The sequence below is a fragment of the Lagopus leucura genome, unplaced genomic scaffold, assembly GCF_019238085.1.
Source record: "Lagopus leucura isolate 7727_CA_CO unplaced genomic scaffold, USGS_WTPT01 Super-Scaffold_797, whole genome shotgun sequence".
Taxonomy (NCBI): Eukaryota; Metazoa; Chordata; class Aves; order Galliformes; family Phasianidae; genus Lagopus; species Lagopus leucura.
The window spans coordinates 1663707-1679907 of NW_024962259.1; the positions used below are offsets into that span (position 1 = coordinate 1663707).

Genomic DNA, 16201 nt, shown 5'->3' on the forward strand with positions numbered 1-16201 from the left:
CCATGCTGTGGTGTGCTGAAGGAGTTTTATATTGCAGAAATGACAATGCAAAAGAGGGCAGTTTACAATGATAACCTGTTACAGTCTGCAGAAAGGGTCACCTTTTTTATGCCTGCAAGCTTTCAAAGAACATTCTAAATGAAGCATGATCAGAAATGGAAAAATAATGGGGCAAATGCAGGATTCCTATGAAGATTCTTCTGAAGCTCTTGTTTAGCTGTTCAGTGTTGAAGCCCTTTCCCTGTGTTTCAGTGTTATTTCATGAAGGCTACATATCACCCTAACAAAGAGCTGCTGGACATCTCAAATGAAATCAAATTGAAGCAGCAAAAAGCTCCTTTTGGAGGAAAATGTTTTCACTGATATCAACCACAATATCCCCATTGTTGCAGAATACAAACGTAAAATGATTCATCAAAAAAGTTTAAACCACCACATTCACTGCTTGCTTTTTGGGTTGTTTTTGCTTTTTGATCCAGCATTTAGGAGTTCCAAATTTGAGGCAGAAAGGTACAAGAAAATAAATAAAAACCAAACCGTGAAATTAAGCACTGTCACTTTCCCTAAGTGCACAAAAGAGCGAGTATTTGGCAGAAAATTCTATCTGTGGCTCATTATCTCTTCTCATATACAGTGAAAAATAAATGACCATTTGTTGATAGAAAGAAGAAATGTTGCAGCATCTTATGAACTGCAGCTTAGTGTTCATAATTACAGATCACATTCCTAGATGTGGGAACAGAATCTTCGAATAAATACTTACATGTGGCTTTAAAAACATACCACCAATTTTGAGAGTTGTAGAGAAAAAAAGAAACCATCATGCTACCAGAGTGATGGGAACATAATACTCCACGAAAATGTTCACTTTCAGGTGGACACCACCCATCCAATGCTTCCCATCATCCTTCCTTCAATGTGTCCTTTAATTGACATTGAACTTCACCTTCAATGCAAGCATTTATTGCATTGCATTTCACACAAATAAAAAAAATAAACAAATAGAGTGATTCCTTAATAAGGAGCGTGTTTCTGATTTCTAGCCCTCGAGAAGTTCTGCTGAATTACAAGAGAAATGAAATTCTCCCCGCTCTTCTGACAAATGGGCCCATCATCTTGTACAGAAATCCATGAGCAAAAGTCCCAACAAAGCTGCAGGTTGGACTGCTCCTGATTCATGCAATAGAAGAGCCATGAGTGTTACCATCCACACACAAAACAAGCAGATGCATCTCATTGCTACGCAGGACAGCTTTGCATCCTCTGTTAGGTGACATCACAAATAGTACTGTTGACAATTATGAGTGATAAGGAAAATACCTTGACCTGAATTAACAAACTCTTCAATTCAAGCTTAACTGGAGAGTTATGCACAACATACACTCTAGGTTCTCCCAAACACTGGCTATGATCGGTCTCAGCACCCTCAGAATGATCCCAATTCCTCAGTTACTCAAAGAAGTGCCTTCTGAATGGAATACAGCAATCCTGCACCACTCCCATACCAGCATGGAAAATAAACTTTGTCAGGAAATGAAACTGCATTTCCCTGCTGGAAATGTAAACCTCTATCCACATAAAAACACTGATAAGAGATAGCTTTAAGCTTTTGGGCTAATTGCATCACTGCTGTACCGCTGTACAGTTGTCCTAAAGTAATGAAAAAAAGGATTTCAATCTTAACAGATGTTACCAGGCACCACCTTACACATCTGTGCTAGCTCCACGGCTCTCAAGCCTATGACATGCAATAATTGATCTGCCTCTATTTATCTTTTCCCTTTGCACTTCACAACACTGATGCACTGCATTTTCTTGCTTCCACCCAGATATTTCCTGACAGGTTCCCAACCCTGAAATTACATTGCAATACAGAAAATCCCTAGCAGTGGGCCAAAAGAAACATTTATATGAACACTCACCATGTTAAAAATGATAAAAAGATCAAAACACTGTTCCTTAGCAAGAAGAAAAGCAGATAACACCTGAAATATTTTCACCTGGCCATTATGAAAATAGGTGTTGCCACCTGTAAGCTTCGGAAACAATTTGCAAGAGGCAGATGTACAAAGGATTGCAAATGGGAAACAAAAATATTTTTCATTTGGAATGCCTCTCCTCCATCCTCCCCCCCCGCAAACTCTGTGTACCTAGAAACTCTGTTGTTATAGGAAGAATAGCAACACAGAGTGAGAGCAGGATTTAGCCACAGGAGAAGAGCTCCACCTGCCCCTGCTCCCCTGTGCCCGAAGGAGCAAGCTGACTGACCTGCTGCTCGTATCTCTGCTTGAGCTCTTCCAGTTGCCAGGAGAATTCTTTGGATTGCTTTTCCCGGAGCACTTTTGATCTGCTTAGATCTGCTTCAACCTTTTCCATCTACATGGTAAATAAAAGGTATTTATTTATTTTTAAAGGCATAGCATTCCAGCGTTTTCACAGTTGTTTGCAAACCATCAAAGACCTGAACAGAACCTGCTGAGAATAACAATAGTGTTATTTGTATGGAGTAAAGATGAATATTCAGTGAATACAGCATTATTAGTAACTTAAAGGCACTTATGATGTCATTCTCTGATCACAGAGTGAAGGCTGTTTCTCACTTGACAGCAGTAAACATCCCATTAAAATCAACTGAATATTTTTATGGACAAACGTAAGACTCAAATATATTTCATTTAAAAATACATTGCCTGTGGAAGTTCCAGAGAAGCAACGCGTGAGTCAGCGCACCAACTACACATTTAAAGTTTACATTAAATCAGTAAAATAACTTAAAAGAGAATTATTTGGCTGCAAGTAAAGTTCCCTGAAGATAGTCATCGCCTATGAATAATGAGTCCCAAGCATTCCAGCACACAGCATCAAGGAAGCAATTTCATAACCCAATTAACAAAGGCTTTTGTATCAAAAGCACAACTGTTAGCTGTGCATCAGGCATATTTCCAGGGGAATATGTATACAGTGCTATGCTGCAGTGAATACTCATCAGCTATTTCAGATCCAGGTCCCAACACAAGCAGCAAATAAACCGCCTCCCTACATGCGACAGAAAGGAAAAGGAGTAGAGCTGTCAGGAGGACACTGCTGCCACACGTCCATCTGCTGCACAGAGAAGCAGCGCCTCAATTCCTGAACCACAAGCCAAAATTCTGTTTGGCCTAAGGGAGCACTGTGTCTTCAATAGATGTCTTTGCCAGTTGGTCTGGACATCACTTCTAAGCCAAATAAAGAGGAGAAAAGGCAGCGGTCAGAGAGAGAGAAGAGTTTTCCTGGAAAATTCTGCAGCAAGAGAGGAAGGTGTAGGACGAGGAATTATTTGGGCAATGTAGGAAAAAAACCAGAACAAAATGGACCATTTTTCAGCAATCCTTGAACCTCACTACAATCTGCTATTAGGAAAAGGGGCCTCTGTGAATATTTTATGAAGATTTCTTTCACCTGCAAATTTGAGCTGCACCTCCATAGCCAGACTTCACTAAGATCAATAAACATAGAAAAACAAAAGGTCTTGATCTTTTACTAAAGGAGTACTTTTCAAGAGAATGAAAACATTCTAAAACATGAGATAGTAAAAACATATGCAGAGATCCTCTAACGCTACAGGGCTTAATGATCTTCAATCAATAGCAAAGGTTCACATTTCCTACAAGTGCAAGGGAAGCTCCTGATCATCATTTGCCAAGCCCAAGAAACACTTTTTCTTAGCTACTATCAGAAAGACTGCAGATCTGGCAGTTAAAAATGTACTGCTCACCCATCGAGGGGCATCAGGTGGCTCTTAGTAATCAGAAACTCAACAAAATAGGAAGCAGATGGCAAAAAAATCACTGAGCCAAATGAATGAATCAAATATTGATTACAAGAAGCAAAAATGCCACAGCCCATTCTCCATAAGTAACTTCACCGCGCCACACACAAAAAAGATTTTAGAAGCCCATCCTAGTGCAGTTAAAAGCAGTGTTGCTATAGCTACTACAGATTTTGATTTGTAAGTAATACGTTCCACCTAACCACAAAAAAACAGCAGAGAATTTCCCACTACGTTATAATCTAATAGGTGATTCCAAAGAGCAGGGACGTGCAGAAGAACGGGAAGGGACAAAGCTACAAAGACATCCCAGCACTGCTTCTTTCATCTTTGAACCTTGCTTCCTGTAGAACACTACTGCTCAGTTGTGAAGTATAGCTTATTGTTTCTATGAGGGACAAAATAACTCTACTGCAGATTGCTGGAGTACAGTAAATCTTATTTTCAAAGCGTCCCAGAACACTTTTCTCAGATGAAATTTACTGCACTTTTTAAATGACAATTGATTTTTTAAGTTATCCAAATCCAAATGAAACTGTTATTTAACCCCTTTTCCATTTCTGTATCAGTAAAACAACTCTTCCCTATAAGACAGCTCTTCTCATTCAAAGGAATATTAAAACAAACACTATTTCAGAGAGCTGCACTGATGCTTGGTAGTAGCAAACAATATCCTCAGAGATAGAGCTATTTATATACCAAATAATCTTTACATATATATTTTGGGCAGCTCTTCAGTAAGGGATGGGAGTGTAGCTTTGTGAGAGAGGCTTATTTTGTTTCTTTTTTGACAAAAACTTCACCACTGTCCCATACCATTGCCATCCTCAGAAAACCAGTACACCACCACATAGCAGTGTCAACAACAAGGTTTGGTTATGGTAAGTGAAGCTGGAAAACTGAGCATATGGACAGGTAGAATCACAAGCTTGAGATGCATACAGGGATTTCAACCACATGAACTAGTTCGGAAAATACTCTGTTCTCTCCTTTTTGATCACTTATTCCTTATTTCATTCATCACATGCTGCATCTTTAAAACACAAGAGACAGTGGCTGAACTATTGAACTATAAGGAATTTAAGGCACTAAAATCTCTATACATAAACTCTTGCTACTAAATTTCAGGGACAGAAAAATGGGTTTTACTGTTACCTGCCCATGAATGACAGCAGACACAATGGCTCTGCCCCTGTTTAGGCTCAAACTGATTACAGCACCTCATTAACAGAAGGCAGAATCGCTCCAAAAAGTGTGGGAAGAGACACACAATTAAGTGGAAAAATTACGAACATTGTTCTGTAGGGGTGTATAAACTAACACTTTATAGAGTCACTCTTGAAGAATCCCTAATCAGTATCATAACTGCAGATACCTTTATAACAATGACAATTCTGGCTTTGTTAGAAAGATGAAACAACCGCTAACATCCCTTTTTGACTTGCTAGCAAAGACACTACATTGTGAGAGATTTTGATGTAGCACTATCAAGTGAAGCATGTTTCTGGCATTATAAGATCAGAATACGCTATCCTACTGAGACAGAGTTTCAGAAAGGCTGGCATTGTGACCTTCTCACCTGCTGTTTCATTTCAGCATAGACTTTTTCTGAGTTCAGCTCCACCTGCCGCTTAAACTCCTCTAGGGCAGCATCTGCCTGCTGGGCCTGCAGCCTCTGTACCTCTGTCACCCGAGTCAGCTGCTCCTCCTTCTCCCTAGAAAGTCACAGAAAATTTTCAGAGTTCAAGTATCAAATAAAAGAACAAGTGTGCTAGTGTAAAAGAAAGGCCTTTAACCCTATCAGTTTAAAATAGTATTCAGATTTCAATTTCCTGTCCCAGCTTCTGCCAAACTTCCCTTAGCAATACTTTGAAGAAGGGAATAGAAGTCTGCAGTTATTTTCACTTTCTCTTGTCAAATTCCACGAGCCTAAACATAGCATTCATAGCCTCTGACAATAGCTCCACCTTCAAAGTCCACACGGACAGGGATGGCTCACTACCTGGGCTATAACCTCCTTCCTTTAAATCTCACCTCAAGAAGTGCATTGTCTCGATGGTATTTAAATGAACTGCTGTATGGCATGATTGCACTGCTCCATCAGAAACAAAAAACAATTATCCCAGAGCCATCTTTGCTCAGACAAGATTCAGGATTACTCACTGCTTGACATGTATCAAAATGCAAAGCAGCACAACGCCCGACATACCTTCTTAATATATTAGACACCCATAAAGCTGTAATATCCATCCAGCCTTTAAAATAATGACACGTTAAATCTTTAAGCAAAGAGAGCTCGTATTAACAGCCTATACTATTTGGCATATCAGCATTAAAACACAGACAGAAATTAGTTTGGGCTTGAGGCATCACAGCTTCTCAATGGCAAAATATTCAACATTTTATGGACATATGTGCACACAGATATATACACCTTAAAAATGGCCACAGCCACCATACTGACATCACAGAAGAAAATTGATTCAGTTGGGAAGCATGGATAACTCTGTTATCACATGGCAGTGGAGCTGCCTGACTGTGTCAAAACATGCAAACACAATGGTGCTATCAATGGACAGAGCTGGCTCCACGAGTGGTTTATAACAGAAGACACATTCAAATAGATCTGTGGCTGACATTTTCATTTTGCAGGTGGAGGAAGTACCTCATGATAAATTTCCCACTTTGACAGAAATTATTTCCATATAAAACAAAGAATCTGACACACAAGAGATGGAAAAGACCAGCTAATTCATCCAGCCTGTCACCTCGCCAGCACTGCACTGGCTGTTACAGCACTGAGCTTTTTACAAAGGTCAGGAAGCTGCCAATCCCAAACTTACAGCATTCACATCCTCTTCCGTGGTTTTCATACCAGCCTTTAACAATGGGACAAAGGAGGTAATCCTACATCTTTGCACAGTGCCCAATTGCAGGAGAGCCAAGGTAATTCTATTGCAAGGCTATCAAAGAAATGCCACAAGCCCTATGTGAGCACCTTACTCTTTGCTATATTTTTCTCCATTACGCATATTTGAAGAAAATTGTTTGGTTTTGGTACCCTCCTTATGCCTAATTTATTCTGTTGTCTGTAAAGAGACTGATACTTACGTTAAGAAAAACAAAACAAACCTTTTTTACCTGACAGAAACTGGGCCAAGACAAAAACTCCCACATCACATTCTCATTTTGGTGATTATTGCTAAGGATGCGCGCGTTTTTTTCTGCCTAAATTCAAATGGCACAAACGTAACTTATCACAATCATAAGTGCAATCACAAAAACCTTCAGACAGATCTCAGAAGGTAAGCAAGGTCCATGCGAGCTGATGCACTGATGCTACCTGCAGAGCCCTTGGCTTCATGGCTCCCCTGAAATGCACATAACTAGAACTATGCTGCTGAGCACAGAACTTCCCAAGGTTTTAGCTGCTGGAGACTGAAGTACAGTGAGCACATCATTACCTTCTCCCATAGCAAAATCTACAGCAATTCATGAGACTGAATACGAAGAGAACGAAGGACCTTCTGAGATTCATCTGGCTCAGCATCCTGCAAGAGCAGAGATGGGCAGCAGCTGAGCATTGCCCCAGAGGAAACAGAGGGGAATGCATCACCATCTCCCAGCAATCCTTCATTTGTTTATGAGCACAGCATAACACTTCTTCCTCCCCACAAAATACATCTAATACTTCCATCTCCACACAGAAAACAAAACCAAAGCTTATTCCAACACTGATTAACTGTCAAGAGGCACAGGAAGAACATTTTCAGCCCAGGCAGATGGAAATGCAACAGATTTAAACATAAAAGGAGAAGATGCCAGTCCTTGAGCTGCTAGCGAGCCTCCAGATGTACGCATCTCCTTCCCAAGGAGTCTATTTTTATTTTGAAATATTACAAGATCAACTTTTCAGGATTGGATTTATGCACCTTCCTTTCATTTAAGGACTTAATGCCATGAATAGATGTAACACCTCATTGAAACTAGGAACAATTCTTTGTGTTATTTTCTTTAGGATGGGGGAGCAAGCTCTACTTTCTGTGTGTGTAAGATTTGTACAGAAGCTGAGAAAACATGCACAACAATGGACTGCAGTTCACAAATATAAGAAAAGCTGCACTTTTTTTTTTCCCCAAGCCACTGAGCAATGTGCCTAGCATGAAGCACTACAATATTCACTTTGAAGACTTCTTTTCAGTTGGTTTAGTTGTGGGGCTGAATACAATACAATTACATCACTTAAACCCCCTAAAGCTGAGCTGGCTTGAATATGAAAATAGTGTGAATTTACTCTTTGTCCTCAGTTTTAAAAGCATCAAATTCCTCTTGTTTCAGTGTACAAAAGATATGGCAACAGAATTAGCAATTTTATACAGCACAGACCATCTCAGTGAAAGTGGACTATGAAGTCCAGAATTGCAGTTTCAGAAAGCAGCACTCTGAAGCTGACTGATAAATGGCAAATATAAACATCTTGAATACCTCTTCATGCTTAATCAGAAATATTTTCCTTGCTTCGTAAAGTGCCTTCCAAGAGGTAACAACTGAATGCAGTAAGGCACTGCAGCACTGCAAGTTAATGAAACACAGGGCAAGGCAGTGATTTACATGAGAGGGTAAATAAATTCAAGATGTTCCAGCAAACGTAGCATGAACCAGCAGTATTATTTGCAGGGTCCTCCAGCCAAAAGGTTCTCACCAGGCCCTACATAAAAAGGAAAGCTGACCACCAACAAACAAGGAGTGGGAGCAGCATCTCTCTCAGTCTTCAACAGATTTTAAAGTCTTAGATTGCATTAAGCACAAAAGAAGTACCCTGGAGCCACACGTGGACCAAGTTTCATATCCCATTGGCAAATCTGCACGCAAGCACCCTGGGCAGAGCTTAGAGGGCTTCTCAGTAATAGGAAAAAGTAATAGGTTGCGAAGAAAATCTCAACGTTCTAGAAGTTTAGAGGGATGGCATCTCATCAGACAACCTAAAACACAGAATCCTAAGCAGCAAAAATCAACTTTTATCATAGATATAGAAAATCTACATTGGTATCTTTTATGTACAAACACACGAGTACCTGTGCTGGATACAGACACTCCCACACTCAAACCTCACAGAAGCCATCCCATCATCCCACTGTCTGACCTTGGAGCATCTCACCCTGCTCCAGGACTCCACGAAGGCAGCACTTTACCAATATATAGCCAAAAGCAAGATTCATGGCACTGCTGCTCAGTCACACGTGATGACCATTAAATACACCACACAACTCACCTGCTAGGCACGAAGACTATTTTAACCACATATATGATGTATTAAGGCCTAATGCACCACGTGTGTAGAAAGAAAAGGCTCCTGCTTTAGTTTGCTGCTACAGAAAAATGCTCTGAAATATACCATTTTACTGCTCATGCTCTACTATTTGTAACAGTGATAGTTTACTACCAGCTTCCTGTGTAAATTATATATTGGCCCTGCGCACATCCATCTTAGCTGCAGTCTGTGCATCTTACAACAGAGACAGTTATTACCAGCAAACAATGAGGAACAACAATGCTCTTACAGCAAGAGCACCCAAACATCTGGGATGTGTGCAGAACACTTCTTTCTGGTGTGGAGAGGAAGAAAGACAGTGTGAAGTCATTCAGGCGGAATGATAACTAAACCAAAGCCAGATCAAAGGAATGAAGAAGAAAGACTGAAATGTGAAGCTGAAATATTTATTGCCTTCAAAACATCATCCCTATCCTGTCCCTGGGCACTTTAATATTTCCAAGTTGTTAGAAAGCATTCTAACTTGTTTCATCATTTCGAAGAAAAAAAATAAGGTAGAGAACAATTTTATCTTTCACTTTCTGATTTTAAGCACAAGATGAGCTTGTCCTGATGAGAAGAAGTATGAATCCACTTATAAATTGTTTACATTTTGCATAATTTGAGATGTTAACATCAAAAAGCTGGTCTGCATTCCTTCAAGTAAGCTGTAATAATTGTGTTGTAAATATCAATCATTTTAAACCATATACTCATGTTTTAAATAAATCGCAAGATAACATTAACAAAATAAACCACTACTTAGTCATTAATGCATTTAGAGTAAATACTCCATGCGTGTAATATCACACGTCAGTGAAATAGGAGGAATAATGCATTACATTCTAAATGAGCAGCTCACGAGTTTACCAGATATTGTTCAAACACAGTAATAATTATTATAACTATTTCTCATTATAATAATGACAGGGTAGTGCTGTGCTAGGTGCTACACAAACAGAATAAAAACAGCAACTGCACAGTGATGAATGAGATGTGGGTGAAAAGCCTGGGTAAGCGTTGTGAATGTGGCTGGAAAGGAAAGTGGTGTAACTTAGCTAAGCACTGCAGAAATCGTCCACGAGATTTAGATGCATCACATATGAAAGGGCCACAGAGGCTTGGTTATCCAAAATGGAGGATTAGGATATAGATTGTGTGGCTTTCATGTGCTGAGACATCAGGCAAACCTCAGCCAGTGCAACATGGAGGGGAGAATAGGAGAAGTGGGTGTAGATCACTGCTCAGATAAAAGGAGACAAGTCTGTAATTAAAAGGTGGACCAGTAACTCAGCAGCTCAGATAAATAGATTTGTGAGATTACCCAAAGAAGAGGTACAGAAAAAGAAAAGATGGGGATCAGAGAACAGTGCTGTACAACAGAAGGTTGGAGTGGAATAAAATAAACCATCTCAAGGACAACCCATGGGAGAGAACATCTAAAAGAGGAGGAGAGCCAGGCAAGAAGAATCAAAGAACAGCAAGATGGCACGAGTGACAGTGCCAACAGTGGCTGGAAGTCAAAGACGATCAGGATTAAATAACAGTATTAAGACTGCCTCCAATTTTTTCCATGACAGAATTTTAAGTGAAATATCTAGCTAATTACTTCAGTTTAAAGAATGCCAAATATATTATTTCAAGGACGCCTACAAGTTGGGTCAAAAAGCCCCTATTAACAAAAAAAATCCCCACTACTCTTGTTGCTCTTCTCCCCTTAGACAATCACGACTACACCACCAAATACCATTTCTGAATGAGAAGGACTCAAAAAAAAAAACCTAAGCCCATCAGAAGTGAGGAGATGCAAGCATCCAGCATTCATTCAGTCATTTTCTATATTAAGGCAATTATTTTTAGAGCTGTTATGTTTTAGGATGTTGTAATAGACAACATAGTAACTCAATACCAAGGAGTGATGAGCACTTACACAGCTCATCAGTTACTTCTTCATGCCCACCAGTGTGGTGGACGTGGTTTTACATGTTATTTTTTCAATAGCAGCATGTTAGAAATGCTAACTTTCACTTCTTAGTGACGGTTGGCTCTGCTGTTGATGTAATTGAAGGAAAGCTGCACAAAGTAAGCAAAAAAAAGTAAAAGTAGACTCAAGAGTACCAAATGTCATTGAAGCTTGCCTGGCAACAAGTAAAAAAGTAATGAAGACATTCTTTGAACCAGACTCCCTTTGGCCAACCGAAGACTCTTCATTTCAACAGTGTTTTGGGCACTGTAGCCTTGAAGTACACTGCACTGAATATAAAAGATCTGCTAATATCAAAGGGAAGCTTTTTTGGAATAGTAAGAGGATGATTCTGACCTTTGTCTTAAGCATTTATATATTCACTTACTGAGATCAAACTATAGCCCTTAACTATATTAATTATTACAATATCAGTTTCAGCAGAAACTACGCATGATAGCACCATGCACAGTTCATCTAATAAGGCAATACTTCTCCCTTCATACAGCTATATGTCATAGCAAAGCACTTCCTTAGTCAATATCATTAAAAGGATGTAACAGATCTATAATCATCTTAAGGGACACGAGTATATGCTGAGTATAGGCAAAAGCTACAAATCGAGCCACTTTTTTTGGTCTAACTGGAGGCTTTTTTAAATACATATTTCATTATCGCCAGTGGGTCTCCAGAGAAACTGGTGAAAGAAAATGAAAGGCTGTAAATAGTTAATAGAACACTTTAGGTTTTCTTTTAAGTGAGACTATTAAATAAAGCTACCACATTTTTTTGTCCTCTATTCATACTTTACATTGTGCCCCCTAGAGTGAGGGTTATGTCAGCATGTTCACTGGAGCTAAAGGAATGTTTACAATATGCTGGAAACTTTGACTGGCTCTAAAAGGTTTCAGATGCTCAAACAGAGCACCAAGTGGAGAACAGCTGGCTGTTTTTCCACTGATTCTTAGAGGGGAAAAAATAAAACACACACATACACACACACAAAAACAACCCAAGACCACAACCCTGTCTTAAAGAGTAAAACAGTCTCTAAACTGTTCAGCCACTTAGCATTATGCAGCTCCTAAATCACAAGCTCTGCCTTTCTCACCATATTGCGACTGTTGTAACCAGACAGCATGAAATATTTTTAATAAAAGCGAATGATGAACACAATGAACATGAGCATAAACTCTTAATAATGCTCTTTATTGCAACATTTGGAATTAAAGACAATGGCTTCTCGTATTTCTTTAATTATTTCCTGCTTTAAATAGTAATAGCTTTTCCATTCCTACAAGAATTTCTCCATACACAAACGCTTTGTTTTCAAGGAAAAATTGAATTAACTGCAGGAAAATAGCTACACTTAAGCAATTATCCTAAAAATATTAAGAACAAGCAGTTACTGAGAATCTGCATTCAACATAGAGCAGCAAAAAAGAAAACAGCCCTTATGGTTAAAGTTATCACTGCATTTATTTATCATCATATGGATGATTCTCATGCAGTTGTATTTTATTGTATGCAGTACTATTTGTCACATCCTCCTCTACAGGAAATCCAAGCAATATACTCCCTATAATTGCATTTTAAAGAAGGACTTGTTTAAGATAAAATGCTCAAAGGTGTGAGATTAAATCTCAAGATCCATCATAAATCACAACTGAATTAAAATAATATTTCAAATTCCAAATTTTTTTTTTAAATGCTGCCCTGCACCATAATAGTAAATACACAATTATGCAACTGCAGCCTGCAAAACTAAAAGCAATTAGATTCACTGCTACTTATTCCTTCTCCTCCTGCCATATATCTTCAGGTTTTTATTTATTCTTGCCATTATCTGTTGTGGTTTTTATTAGCTAAGATGCATTATGTACAACATCACTTTATCTCAGATTTATGTACCTTCATGTTTCTTATGTTATCCTTGTTACAACAACTTAGATAAAAGTGATATAAAGACTAAGGGAGTTTTGCAAGAGATTGCTAAAAGATTCTTGCATAAAACTTCCGGTGCTAAAATTTGGTGTTTTTGCATATAATTGCAGTGGGAATGCTGAGTCAGGCCTGAAGCAGTGATGGACCATCTGATAGGAAGGCAGGGCCAACCCAGGGAGCTCAGGTGCATGCACTGAGGCTGGGCAGAAGGGATGGAGCCAGCCCTTCCCAGACCTTATTTAAGGGTTGGCAGTGGAGGCAAGAGGATCTCTTTGGAGATTTCTGCATACCTGAGGCCTTCCAAAGGTAAGCAGCTTCTTCCCCTTATTTCCATGCCCATGGATGTTGCATTCGAGCAAATCCTCACTTGCTGCAGCCTGGGACCTTGCTGCTCTGCTGTCATTGCCGCACTTCCATTGTGTTACAATTATGAACAAAGGGAGTCATTTAGACCAAACAACATCTGGACTTTCTCTTCACATATAAAAGAAAGCTACGCTATGAAAAACAAGTCATTGCAAAGCCGTAGCTGTAGGAAAAAGTAGGAGAATTCAGCATGAACATAAGATCTGTGTATATGTGTACGTATACTCTTATCCCCATATGTACTTGTGAATTGCTTTACTTTCTGTACTTCATTACATTTCTACTGCCACAATCCATCTTCATACCATGCCTTTGGTTGAAAAGGCTTGGAAACATTTTGCCCTGCCATCATAAACAAATCAGAAAATATCTTAAAACTGCACTCACATAATTTAACAACCATTCTAAAAATACAAATCTGCTAATAGATAAGAGCAGCTCTGCTGGATTCAGGAGATTTTATCTCTTTTCCTCAGAACAGTCTTAAGCACGCTCAGATGAAAAGGAGCAGAGAAGAAACTGGCAACACCTCTCTTCTCCAGTGCTTATGTAAACAAACAATTTTATTGAGTGACTTTCAATAAACCAGCTGCTAAACATTTGCTCTGTATCTTCACCACTCACAAGGCTCTGAGATTTGACTCCATAGGCAGGTTTAAAAAAAAAAAAATGGTAAAGATTAAGAGGAAGAATGGTATGAAGCATTTAGCTGTATGTAGTGCCAACGTATTGCTTGTCACTTCAATGTTTGGTTGCAACACCTGCAACTGCCGATGTGACATTCCATCTAATGTGTCATAAGATCACTTTATAAAGCTCGTTTCCTTCCATTGTACTTCAGAACAGATCTTGAGAAAGCTGCATTTCTGCAGCGTAGTGAAAATATTAATTCCCATACAAGAGATGCAAACTCAGAAGCATTAAATCAGATCCTGTGATTATTTTTAGTATGTGAGAATCATCACAAGCATTATTCCAAGAAACCAGCAGCAGGAAGGTCTGCATCTCCATGCTGGTGACAGGCACAGAGAGTTAGGAAGAAGGATAACGACCTCATCTCTCAGATACATTTATAATTTATTCTAAAGCTCCATCTTGATCTGGAGAAGCTTTATACATCCATGAAGCCATAAAGGTATGTGACCAAACAAAAGGGAATCGAGAGAAAACCTTTTCCCCCTAAATAATTGCACAGATGCTTTCTACATAGTATCTTGTTATTAAATAAATGCAGATTAAATACTTTCCTTACCAAAAAATTGGAGCACTTCTTACAGCCATTTTTGCTATCAGGCAATGCCTCTGATGTACATTAGTAAACAAAATATGAAATTTATACTTACAAGTCCCCACCAGTAATCATAAGTATTAAAACAATTCTTTTGCAAAACATTTGTCATAAACTTTGTAGACATCTATTCAGTATAAAAGCTCTGGCATCATTTATTTAAAGTGAATTATACTTTTTTTTCCCTTTGCTTTCATTATTCATTTTGGTATGGGTAGTGTTGAAACTGCAATAGAACTCTGCTGTCATACCATGGGAAAGAATAAAACTAATAAGAATAATAAAATGCCTACCACTTCCCTTTCTTTGTGTTTGCAGCTGCATAGCTGCTCAAGATAGAATCCTGTGGCCATTTCAGAATCAAAGTGCATACAGATCAAAGTAGCTCATGAGAAATCACTGATGCACCTACCAGGTTCAGAGCTGCAATTCCACAAGGCATCATTTCTACTGAAGACAGTGAACTGTATTTTCACCCATCTCAAGAAAGACGAGGTTGTTTTCTAAAGTTTTACTGTCTGCTTTAGCTCGTAATTACTTAATCAGTAAGTAGTCAAAGAAATACAGGAAAACAAAGCCTTTTCACATAAAACATTTGATCTTGTGATTTCATCTAATAGCAAGAGACTTCTAAATATGCTTATTTCTGCAGCAGTTGAAAGAAATCTTCAGGAACAGCCATTTTTCTGACAAAAAATCTTACTGCTTACTATATTTCTTGCACACAGACATGTTGTATATAAATGCATACAGACATATTGTTTAGAGAGAATCATAGAATGGTTTGGCTGAGAAAGGACTTTGAAGACCATCTTGTTCCAGGACCCTGCCATGGGCAGGGTCACCTTCCACTTGATCAGGATGGCCAAAGCCTTGCCCAGTCTGACCTTCAGCACTTCCAGGGACAGGGCACATGCTGCTACTAAAGGTTTGGCTTCCAGAAGGTCAGCTTTGTTCCTCCATATCAGGCCTGCAGCAAGTCTGCTCCTGACATTCTCATGTACTGACACTTGTGTGATCAGAAATGTACAGATGCCAAAGCAGTGAATCATCTGTACCACACAGCAAGCCATTTACACTTCCAAGGCCTATGTTCTGTAGCTGCCTTCACTTGCAATAAAAGCTGATCAGACCATCAGGGTATTACTTCTTATGCCAAAAATACATTCTAGTCATTTACTTCTAGCAATCCAGTCTCAATGGGAGAGAAGTGCCTGGATGTCCTTTTGGAGGAACTAAGAATGCTTTTGCTCCACAGTTGCAGTCTGAAAGAACTGGTCAAAAGACCAGGATTACACAAGGGCTACGTACTTATCAGGAAAATATTTTTAATCTCTTGAAGCACAAATCAGCTCTGATGGTTCTTCCAACTTTTGATTCCATCCAAAGACAAGAATGAAAGCTCATTTTTACTGATACTTTACAATACTAATTCCATTACTAACTTTAAAATTAACCCCAAACCACTGCTATAAAACAACAGTAGTATAGATGTTGGTAAAGAGCATGAGACCTCTGAAA

The 16201-nt window shown here is 39.0% G+C and overlaps 1 protein-coding gene across 2 annotated transcripts in view; it reads right to left on the reverse strand.

Moving 5' to 3' along the window:
• The window catches only part of CEP112 (centrosomal protein 112), a 138553-nt gene that overhangs the window by 83974 nt on the left and 38378 nt on the right, over window positions 1-16201 (reverse strand). For both annotated transcript variants that reach the window (XM_042865252.1, XM_042865253.1), the window contains 2 exons: window positions 5388-5523; window positions 2269-2376 (listed from right to left, as the gene is read on the reverse strand). In XM_042865252.1, coding sequence (XP_042721186.1) covers window positions 2269-2376; window positions 5388-5523 — 244 coding nt within the window. The remainder of the gene's footprint in view (window positions 1-2268; window positions 2377-5387; window positions 5524-16201) is intronic.